This window comes from Sceloporus occidentalis, unplaced genomic scaffold (assembly GCF_023333645.1).
Source record: "Sceloporus occidentalis isolate IW3139 unplaced genomic scaffold, rSceOcc1.0.p SCAF_3, whole genome shotgun sequence".
Taxonomy (NCBI): Eukaryota; Metazoa; Chordata; class Lepidosauria; order Squamata; family Phrynosomatidae; genus Sceloporus; species Sceloporus occidentalis.
Window position 1 is genome coordinate 65110722 of NW_028316983.1, and position 11648 is coordinate 65122369.

General features: G+C 40.1%; 1 protein-coding gene across 1 annotated transcript in view; it reads left to right on the plus strand.

Moving 5' to 3' along the window:
- Positions 1-10802, plus strand: part of RAB44 (RAB44, member RAS oncogene family) — a 33475-nt gene extending 22673 nt beyond the window's left edge. The window contains exons 9-14 of the mRNA XM_089518610.1: positions 80-570; positions 2312-2393; positions 5554-5668; positions 8052-8153; positions 10130-10206; positions 10705-10802. Coding sequence (XP_089374736.1) covers positions 80-570; positions 2312-2393; positions 5554-5668; positions 8052-8153; positions 10130-10206; positions 10705-10792 — 955 coding nt within the window. The 3' untranslated portion in view covers positions 10793-10802. The remainder of the gene's footprint in view (positions 1-79; positions 571-2311; positions 2394-5553; positions 5669-8051; positions 8154-10129; positions 10207-10704) is intronic.
- Positions 10803-11648: the final 846 nt, after the last annotated feature.

Consider the following 11648-nt stretch of genomic DNA (forward strand, 5'->3'; position numbering starts at 1 on the left):
AACCTGAACACCATAAACAAGGTTTAAAGTATAGCAATATCATCCAGAATGAACCTTTGTCTACCAGTTTAGAGGAAAGAGTGATAAGGTTATCTCCAGAGATGAAAATGCTAGAAAAACCGGCATCCAAGACTTTACACTCTTTGGCACCATCTCATTTCCCACTTAGGATAGCTTTGCCCAAGGTGAATGTTGGAAGTGAATCAAAAAGTTCATTTGCCCCAAACAGCCAATTAAGGAATGTGCTTGAGCCAGAAACACATGCACAAAACTCTGAAGGGCTACTGTTATCAGAACATGGAAGAGAAGGAAAGATGAAAGAGCATGAGTGTAACAAGGATCAAGAAATTAGAGCAGTAATGGATGAAGAAGTAAAAGTCAGTCCAGATCACAGGGATTGCCAAATGAATGAAGGCACAAAAGAAACTTCTAAAGTCACCGGAGCTGCCTGTTCTAATCCAGACCACTTGTATAATGTGCTCTTTGTAGGAAACACTGATGTTGGCAAGACATCGTTTTTGTGCCGGTTACAGAAGAATTCATTTGATGCAAATTTAACTGCAACTATAGGTATGAAATGAATCCACAATCTTATGCTGTGATGCAACATGATAGACTGTCTGCAGCTAGATATTGCTTTTAGGAAGCCCTGGGTTCAATCATTTTTTTCTCTTTCTTTTTCTTGTGACTGGTCTACAGAAAAGTGTGGTGGTGACACTAAAGTTCGCTTCCTAAAGCTCCTCTAAATCAACTGACGGGGTTGGAGGAAGGGAGACATATTCAAAAGTTAAATATCTTTCTAGATGTTGAAGATGGTGTTAATAGTGATTACTGGAAGCTTAACCTTAAATGCAATATATGCCATGAGAGATCTTGTAAATACTTCCAAATTAAAATTCCCTCATAATTAAGCAAGCTCTTTGGGACTATATTCTTTTTAATGAAAGAGCATGAAGGTGTGAGGAACTGAAATGAGGAATGAACAATGAATTTGCTTGTTAAATTATCACAGGCATGTGTATAACTGTAAACATCACAATTAATCAAATATTTTTTAACCTTAGCCAAGACTATAAACAACAACACAATCCTTATACTAACAGTTTTTCAACATCTTATAGCCCCCAAGCCACGTTTCAATATATTTTGGAGCTGCAAAATGTTCATAACCATAATTTTGGCTTGTTTCACATCACCCAGTTGTAGCACTTTGATACCACTTTGACTGCCATGGTTGGATCTTTTGGCATACTGAAGGTTATACTTTAGTGAGGCATTTAGACTTCTCTGCCAGAGAGCTCAAGTGTCTCAGTAAATTACAGATCCTTAAATTCCTCACACCTTCATAACTGACTGGTGTGAAAGAGACCTTTGTGGATGTGATATCAGAAGAAAAGGAGTTAAATCTCATTCTCTGAACCTTCTCTGATCGGTTTTCATTTGAAATCCTCTTCCCTATAGGATATTTTTATCCCAACATTTTTAATTTCTTGTGACAACACACACACACACACACACAGAGAGAGAGAGAGAGAGAGAGAGAGAGAGAGAGAGAGTATAGCTCATATTTTTTTTGGATACTAACCCCCTTTCCTTTTTTGTCTTTTTTTTCATAAAGAAAACTCTACTTATTTCATAATCTTTATTCTAATACTTGGCTTTTCTGGGCAATGTCTGCAAAAACTGAGACTAATTGGAATAGACTCTATATTTAGTTAAAGAAACAAAACTGTAAACCAAGGATGTGTTATCCAAAAAGGGTGGGGAACCTGGGGTCCCCACCAACACTTTAGAGGGATTTATTAGCTCAGCAGGAGGCCTGCAAGAAGTTGGTAACCTTGAGCATCATTTCCCCTGCATATACTCGTACTAACTCTGAGAGGACTCTAGGTCTAATGAATAAAGTAGGTTTAATTTAGTAATATGCAAGATAGTATGCATGCTTCCCTCTCCCTCCTTTTCTCTCTTTCTCTGTTTCCCCTCACACCCTCCCTTTCTTCTTTTTCCTCTTTCTCCTTCTGCACACATATGTAGCATAACATTCAACAAGACCTTGGAAGAAAGTCAGTTTCTCTCTTTCATGTCAGGTTTTCTGCCTGGAAAGTGTAGATATTAATACCACTGAGGAAGTTTTTGAGCACTGTACTATCCTTGACACTGTTAACTTCTATAAAATGCCAGTGATGGAACACTAGAGGCATGCAATGTTTTATTTTTATCAGTAGAGCCTCAGCCTGTGCTTTTCATTTCTTTGATGGAGTTGGAGGCCTGAACTGAACTTTACTGTAAATAGCTGCATTGTCTTCCCCAGGAATTGACTATCGGATCAAAAACCTCTTTGTGGATGACAAGTGCTTCACTTTACAACTATGGGACACGGCAGGCCAAGAAAGGTACTGCACAGGGCTGTATGAGAAATGGTGATGATGAATTTGATGACTGTGAATTTGGATTAGATTTTTAAAATCTAAACACATATATAGTAATAAAAAGTTTGTGATATTTCGGCAGCAAGCAAAAACATTTTTATTCCAGCAAGCTTGGTTTTATGGGGTGGGATGGGGTAGGGGGCATTGTATGTTTGAATTTTTAAACTTTTTACTGTTTTAATTAGGCTATTTTAATGGTTTTTAAAAGGTTGTTTTCATAGAATCATAGAATCATAGAATCGTAGAGTTGGAAGAGACCACTAGGGCCATCCAGTCCAACCCCCTGCCATACAGGAAATCCAAATCAAAGCATCCCTGACAGATGGCCATCCAGCCTCTGTTTAAAGACCTCCAAGGAAGGAGACTCTGGCCTGTTACAGACTACCAAAATAAAGCTGCTTCGGGTCTCTTTGGAGGTATGCTGTTTAAATGATGCATGGGTCCTAAGAGTCCGGAGATCGCACCAAAGCCACACTCCAGTCCTAAGGACTAGAGTGCAGCTTTAGTGCAGCTTCCGGATTCTTAGGATGCATGCATCATTTAAACAGCATACTTCCAAAGAGACCTGAAGCAGATTTATTTTGGTAGTCTGTAACAGGCCTCTATCACCTTCCGAGGAAGTGCATTCCACTGTCGAACAGCCCTTACTGTCAGGAAGTTCCTCCTAATGTTCAGGTGGAATCTCTTTTCCTGTAGCTTGCATCCATTGTTCCGGGTCCTGTTCTCTGGAGCAGCAGAAAACAAGCTTGCTCCCTCCTCAATATGACATCCTTTCAAATATTTAAACAGGGCTATCATAGGGCTGCCATAATTGTCCACTTTTACCAGGGACAAAATGTAGGACAAATTCAAGACCAAACTGTAGGGCAACTGCAGGACAAAACTCAGCTCAAAATGTAGGACATTTAAGGTCCACCATTTTTCTTCAATGTCCTACATTTTGGGCTGAGTTTTGTCCTGCAGTTGTCCTACAGTTTGGTCTTGAATTTGTTCCACATTTTGTCCCTGGTAAAAGTGGACAATTATGGCAACCCTACTATCATATCACCTCTTAACCTTCTTTTCTCCAGGCTAAACATCCCCAGCTCCCTAAGTCGTTCCTCATAAGGCATGGTTTCCAGACCCTTCACCATTTTTGTCGCCCTCCTTTGGACACACTCCAGTTTCTCAATGTCCTTTCTGAATTGTGGCGCCCAGAACTGGACACAATATTCTAGGTGGGGCCTGACCAGGTGATGCAAGTAGGGTTGGAAAACTGGAAAGGGCTCCTGTACCTCTTTAATGTGTGTGTGGAAAAAGGAATTTCAGTCGAACTTGCTTGTCAAGCAGCCAGGGTACAAACAACACCTGCTCCCTCTCCAGTTTTCACTCTAGCAGCCCTAGTTCTACTCTTGAGTAACCCCCAGCACCCCAGTCTTGGGTGGTTCAGATTCAGCACATCTTCAGTTGGCCTAGTGTTGGCCAGTGGCATCACTTGGAGGGTGCGGGGAGTGCGGACCATGCCAGGTGGCACTTTAAGGGGTGGTGACCTCACTGCTCCTCAAACACCTACTTTTTGGCAGAAACAGGCTGTGGCATTCATCTGCTTCCCTTTAAAATGCTTTAAAAGATGGTGGGAGTGAGGTGAAGCTCAGTGGGAGGAGAAAAGAGATGCCTCAGAATTTTTTTAAAAATTAAAATATCAAAATTTTAATTTTTTAAATTTTTTTTGAAATGTTAATTTTTTAAAATTATTTTTATTTTTATTAAAAAAATCTTTAAAAATTTCTTTAAAAACATCACATTTTAACCACTATGCATATATAAATACATTTAGGTTGTGCATATGATATTGTAATTTGAAGGTATAATTTTAATTTTGCTAGTGGTTTATCACAACTATAAGCATTGCTCTCATTGCTATATAGGAATCATGATTTATGAATAATATTATTTCAAAAAAGGATTACCAAGAATTTTGTAGGGTGTGAAATAGGAGGAGGTCAATGGGTGTGTGTGTGACATTATGAGTTACTGAACTGGCATTGGCCGAGGGGAACTTGAGCCATTTTTTGCCAGTTAGGACTGGACTGCTAAGCGGTTGTGTGAATCTACACTAGGATTGGGCTTGCATTATATATATTTGTAATTCCATGGAACAAATTATAAGTGTTGATGTGCTTACTGCCTCCTATGCATACTAACATGGGCACACACTGCTTAGTTACATTTGCCTTTCCCAATATGTTTATATTTGCATTTTATTCATGAGAGAAGTACAAAGTGTCAAATACAGGTGTAACTCGTCTCCCCACCATTTCATTACTTTAAGAAAACAATGCAAATGTCTTTATAATTGTTATTTTAGAAAGTTTCAAGAGCTGCCCTATTTTACTATATAAATAGCCTTGAGACATTTTTGTGATCCATTTTATACACACACACCTTCAAGCTGTGAAAAGATAAAATAACTTTGAAGAGTCTTTTCTTTTGTTTCCACATGCACCTGTCATAACAGCAAATAACATGAAGGCAAACTCCTATTTGAAAAAAAGATACCAGCTGACCCACATATTTGTGTATATAAACATATATCATATAGACTGGGATGAGAATCTTGCATGTTGGACTACAAGTTCCAGCAACTCTAGACAGTATAGTCAATGGTGAGGAATGCTTGAAATTACTGTCCACTAACATCAGGAAAGTCACACGATCCCCACCCCTGAAAAATACCAGTTTAAATATTGTGGGAAAGTACAGTGGTCTCTCCACATTTGCTGGGGTTAAGGGCACAAGACCCCTGTGAAAGTGGAAAAACTGCAAATAAAACACTTTTTTTAAAACCTGAGAGAATACTTCTCTAGGCATTTGTAGGTCCTTCAATGCAACTCTATGGTCAAAATCTTCCAGAAGTTAACCATAGAATTGCACTGGAGGATTTACAAATGCCCAGAGAAGGGTTCTGTCTAGGAATCTCCCTTCAGCATGATTTCTGCAGACATTACCCATAGAATCGAGCTGGAGGACCTAGAAACTTCTAGGGAGAACTTATTAATGAAATCCATGAGTAATCAAATCCGTAAAAAGTTAAAGCCGGAAATGTGGAGGGCTGACTGTACTTACAGTACTTTTCTTCCTACAGATACCACAGTCTCACCAAGCAGTTCTTCCGAAAGGCTGATGGAGTGGTATTGATGTATGACATCACCTCAGAAAACAGTTTTGCAGATGTGAGATACTGGCTCAATTGCATCCAGGTAAGGATAGTAATTCTATTTTGTTAGTGAGTTCTTTCCCCCACTATTGATTGCAAGAAGTTAACTTTAGCTAGCAAAGGACTTATTAAAGATATACTAAAAACAAGCCTGTGAATGGTGACTCTGAAGTAAATATTATTGCTTTCAGTGAGGCTTTAAGAAATTGCTACAAACAGCCCCCTAAAATAATAGAAAAAGTGGATTCAGAGGAGACAGCAGTCAGCAAAACGAAGGAACTAAGGCCCGTTACAAACAGGCCGTTTTGTGCGTGCAGAGCGCGCACTAGGGTTAGAAAGGGGCAGTGCTTCCTCACCCCCCTAACCCTAGTGCGCGCTCTGAATGCACAAAATGGAGGCGGCCGTTCCACACAGCCACCGCCATGAGGACGTCACGACTGTGCTGCCTCTATATGGGGCAGGATGGACGTGACGTCCTTGCTCCGTGACAGGGGGCATAATGCACCCTTTCCGCGGAGCAGGAAGGAGCTCAATTTCGGAGCTCCTTCCTGGTTTGGTCTGCTGGCGCAGCCTTCAGACGGCTGTGCTCAGCGGACCAAAGGAGAAAGGGGCCAAGCAGCCCCTTTCTCCTCCTCCCCGCTGCCGCAGGGTGTCCTTGGGGCTTAATGCCCCAGGGACACCCCTTTCCAGGCTGCGGGGAAGTGGCCTTTTGCTGCTTCCCCACAGTCCAGAAAGCGGCGGATCGGGGCCTCAGCGGCTGCTGTTCTGGCCACTGAGACCCTGATACTCCGGGGAAAGGGGCGGGTACAGCCCGCCCCAAATGGGCGGTCTGTAACCCGCCTGTATGTCGAGGGGGGAGCAAATCAATTTCTAGGATAAAACCATCCTTATTTGGGACTGGAGTTTGGCCAGGGGAAAAAAACAGAAAAAGAAAACTCTTTGATGTCAATGAAATTCTTATTTTTACAAACCCTTGTATGGGATGTGTATGTGTGTTTCTGTGTGAGAGTGAAATTAATAAAAATCAACCGGAGAAGTTTACAGCTCCTCTACCCATTGGTGCTTGTCCAAATCCAGACTGAACTCCCATCTGCTTGCTCTTGAGTAAAACAAAAAACAAACTGATGACATAGTACATGAATAACATATAGGCCGGCATCTTGTTAGTACATATGTGTAAGCCCACTTTTGAAGGAGGGCTTTGCTTTGGGCCATGCACTCTGTCCAAAAACTTGTCACTGCTTGTCAACTGTCAGATCTTGGGTGGGGATCCTGGTGCTGTGGTTTACCACTGGGGAAGGTAGGGAGATTGGGGATTCAGATCATAATGATACAGCTGATCTGGGTTCCTGGGAGAAGGAAAAGGCAGGTTGCTCCATTTCGGAGTACACCCTCATTTCTTTTCTCCACCATGAATTGTCTTCCCCATTCCCCCCCCCCCCCCCCCAATAAGCAACAGCAGTAGGGTCTTCTTCTTGGTCTTGAAAGCTGTGGGTGATGGGAGGATAGGGATGCATGTGAAGCTATATGCACATGTAGGATCTCAGCTGTTAGGTTGTTTCACCCTGTGCTGCAATACAGTCAGCACCAGCATTTAAGACATATGTGGCATTAAAGACTAGGTTCTATATCAGTTTAGGATTCAGTTTACCAACTACACTGCTTCTGTTCATTATTTGGGACCTTGTAGATAGAGTTTGGACTTCCTGGACATGATATTCTCAGTTCCTCCATCTGTGGAATGGGATCAGTGATGATCAGCTTCATGTGATGCCTGTTAAATATAATGAGATAGGATGAAGCAGTCTATTGACAGCAAACATCTCTGAACCCAATATTCTGAAGAAAAGATGGGGGGGGGGGGGGAAGAATTACAGAGATGTTTCATTTCATATTCTAAGGTAGAGACAGGCACCAAAAAAGAGAATAGTTTCTCCTTGGTGCCTCTAGGTGCAAGGAACTCTCCACCTGCACACTTTTTTCATGCCTCTTAAATACGTTTTTACAAAACTGGAAGTAGACTTTGGAAGATTTCCAGATTTATTTCAGCCACAGGAGGTGCTGCAGGCTGTATTTCAGAGGAAGGAAGTAGCAAAACAACCTCTGAGTATTCGTTGCCTAAGAAAACCTTCATGGGGTTGCCATACGTTGACAGAAAACCTGAAGTCGCATAAACACACACACATACACACACACACATATACACACACACACACACACATCATGAGAGAAATTGACCCTGGGAGCCCCAGAACTTTCCTAGTCTTGTTTTAAACAAAATATAAATTATTGCCTCAATGGTAAGGAATGGGAATGTTATTCTAGATACAGCTCCTGTAGAAATATGAATGGCTGTCTTGTCATCTGGTTTGTATGAGGCATTTTCGTTACACTTAATATTTGCATAAATGTGTGTTTCTTCACAGGAAGGAGCAGGAAATGAAGTTACTGTCCTTCTGCTTGGCAACAAAACAGACTGCACTGCAGAAAGGAGGGTATCAATAGAGGATGGTGAATACTTGGCCAAGGTATGCACCTGAGATTTTGTCTTAATCTGTTCCTTCCCCAGTTAAGGCTAAACCAACCAAAGTCAGGGCAAATTCTAACCCATATAATAGATGGACGTCTTCTTGTAGATATCAGCTAGCTACTGGTGCCACTAGGGGTGTGTGTGTGGGGTGCAGACTGCACTAGGTGATACCCTAAGGGGGAGTAACACCACTGCTCCTCAAACATCTGTATTTTGACAAAAACAAGGCTGTGGCATTTGCCTGTATCTCTCTAAAATGCTGAAGGGATGGTGTGAGTGGGATGAGGATCAGTGGTACAAGAAAGGAGAGGCCTCATGTTGTTTTTAAAAATAAAATTTCAAATTTCTTAAAAATAATTTTAATTTTTAAAAAATCATTAAAAACACCACATTTTACCAAATTTTCACTTTAATCACATGAAATTAGATATATGCAAGCACATTTATTCTGTGCATATAATATTGTAATTTAACAATAATTTAAATTTTGCCAGTTGTTTATGTCACAATTATTACCATTAGATTTAGTGATATATGGGAATTACAATTTATGTGTAAATTAGTACAAAAAATATTACTAAGGGTTCTGTATGGGTGTAGTATGGGAGGAGATCAATGGGAGGTGACACCATGAGTTACAGCACCGAGTGACACCAATCTTAGGGATGCCACTGCAGCTAGCTCCATAGGAAACACAGAATGCACATAGGAAGGAACCATGGGCAAGAAGTGATGACCCAGTGATAGCATCCTCTTCCTCTTCCTTCTTTACAGAGATTGAAAAAGTTCCTCTTTTGGTCCGAAACTTTCAGAACGGTTTACTGACCATACTAGCTGAGGGATTTGGGGTAGTCCAAATGTAGACAGCCTGCATGATATAGTGGTCTGAGCATTGGACTAAGACTCTGCAGACCAGAGTTCATATCTCAGCTCAGCCATAAAAATCCACAGGGTGGCCTTGGGCAAGTCATACGTACTCTCTCAGCCTCAAAGGAAGCCAAAAACAGCCCTTCTCTGAACAAATCTTGCCACGAAAATCTCATGCCTTAGGGTTGCCATAAGTCGGACATGAGTTGAAGTCACACAACAAGAAAGTCCAAATGTAACTTTCAAGATCTGCATTTTTTTAATCTTAAAAACAAAAGGCCTCTAAGAGTATACTGGAGTAGTGGTAGTTGCCCTTAAACTGGCAAATCAAAAACCTGTCTGTTGTTCAGATAATCCTAGTCTACTCTGTACTTTTTGCATTTCCACTTTCCTCTGATTTCACTGTTAAATCCATCCACCAATGCGCATTTATATAATTCTAACAACTGTGTGTGTGATGAAGTAGTGTCCTTGAAAGCTTATGCCATAAATAAGCATGTTAGGCTTCAAGGTGCCATGAGATTTTTTGCCACTGGGGAATCGCCTTTATTTCTTCTCAGCTGCCTAGGACTTGGGTTCATCAGAAAAGTCTGGTAGTTCATAGTTTTTTATGGGGTTTTCGGGCTATGTGGCCATGTTCTAGAAGAGTTTCTTCCTGACGTTTCACCAGCATCTGTGGCTGGCATCTTGAAGACGCCAGCCACAGATGCTGGTGAAACGTCAGGAAGAAACTCTTCTAGAACATGGCCACATAGCCCGAAAACCCCATAAAAAACTATGGATGCCGGCCATGAAAGCCTTCGACTCCACATCATGACTAATTTCAAGTTAAAAATTTCTTGCTGCTCAAGACTCTTTAATGCCTTTTGCTGGCCCTATTTGGGGTAATAGCCCACAAAAGACAAAATTCAGACTTAACCCCTTCTTCTTTAAAGCTGAATAAAGGCATTTAGCTATGCCCAGTATGGGAATGTGTAACCTCTAGATCAGCTAGTGGGATAGAAAACTGGGTCATGTCTCAAGAACTCAATGTAAGCTTTGGCAACTATTGGCATTGTAAAAAATGCTTCATTTATATGATATCAGTCTCTTATGCATTTTTGCCAGGAATATGGGTTCTCATTTTATGAATGCAGTGCTGCCTCTGGTTACAATGTGAATGAATCCATGGTCAGATTAGTCAGGTGAGTAATCAGTCTTAGTCTGTTTTCAGGTTGTGGATCTCAAGATATCATCTTGTGGAATGAAAATAAATAAATAAATAAATGTTTAGTTAAAAAACAAATCCCAAACCATAAACTTCAACCAGTAGCATGAATAAGTGAAGGTTTGCTAAAAAAAAATTATTCGGAATCACAAATCTTCCTTCTGGGTCAGAATTTTGTAATGCATGAGTAAAGGCATTCACTGTTTCAGTAAACTGTGGCATAAATCATTAGTCCCAACCACAGCATACTTATTGAATCAATGGGAACATGTAAGTCAACACTTAAGTAAGTTCCATTAATTCAACAGGTCTATTCTTTGGGGGGGCTAATAACTGGATTCAGGTCTGCATTTTTAAGAATTTATATCTGACTGAAAATGTGTGAAAACTGCTATTTAAATGGTCTTAGGCAAACTGAAAATCTGCCGTTCTACAGAATATTAAACATCTTTTATTTCTATATTCATAATGTCAGGTTGCTGAAAGCTCGTGAAGATCAGCTAATACAAGAAGTTTTGGAGTTACCAGTAATACCTAAAAAGAAAAACAGGTGTTGCTCATAATCAAAAGTGAAAAAATGAACACAAAGTGTTAAGAGCTAATGAACTTCAGCAGATTCTATGCAACTATATTATGTGGAATCTAGGCCAATTTGTGTACTACTGGCATAGTGCCAATTTACATGGCCAGTTTTAAATTGATGTCAAGAATTATACCTCCAATCTCACTTTTTTCCCATTAAGATATGTTCTTTATTTTCTACATCAAATGTTTGCAAGCTATGGTCTACAGAAAATTTGCAGAATGGGCAAGAATATCTATTCTTGATTTATATTTTCTTATATCATGATAGCTAATATAAAATTGGCACAAAATACATGTTTGATTGTTCTTTCTCTTTTAAACTCTTCTATTTTTCCATTGTTTTCATTTAATATGTATGTATAGATAGGTGTGATTAATAACTTCTGTCAATCAACCCATGAGCTACATTACATTTCTAAAGAAGGCATTTCATGATGATCTGATTCATAATGGAACAAAATGTATTGCTTCTTCATGGGGAACTTGAAGTACTGATACTATACAAATGACCGGAAAGACCATAGCATGATTAAGTGATGCACTGAACAAATCTGCAGTCATACCATGATACTCAAGTCTACAGGAATTTTGTCATGAAACTTCAGTAGGAGCTAGATGGGAATCTTAATTAACAAATATTTATTTACACTGTTGAATTAAAGTTAATACCATAACAAGAAGTTACAATGGCACTGGCATTATGCTACTTTCTTGAGGGCTAGGAAGAGCTGGCCTGCTATGTTCTTTCCTTTGGACATTCAGGCAGCACCATGTGTGTGGGATGGATGAAACGTATCTCTGAAACGATGGTACCGTTGACCTTCAATATCCATG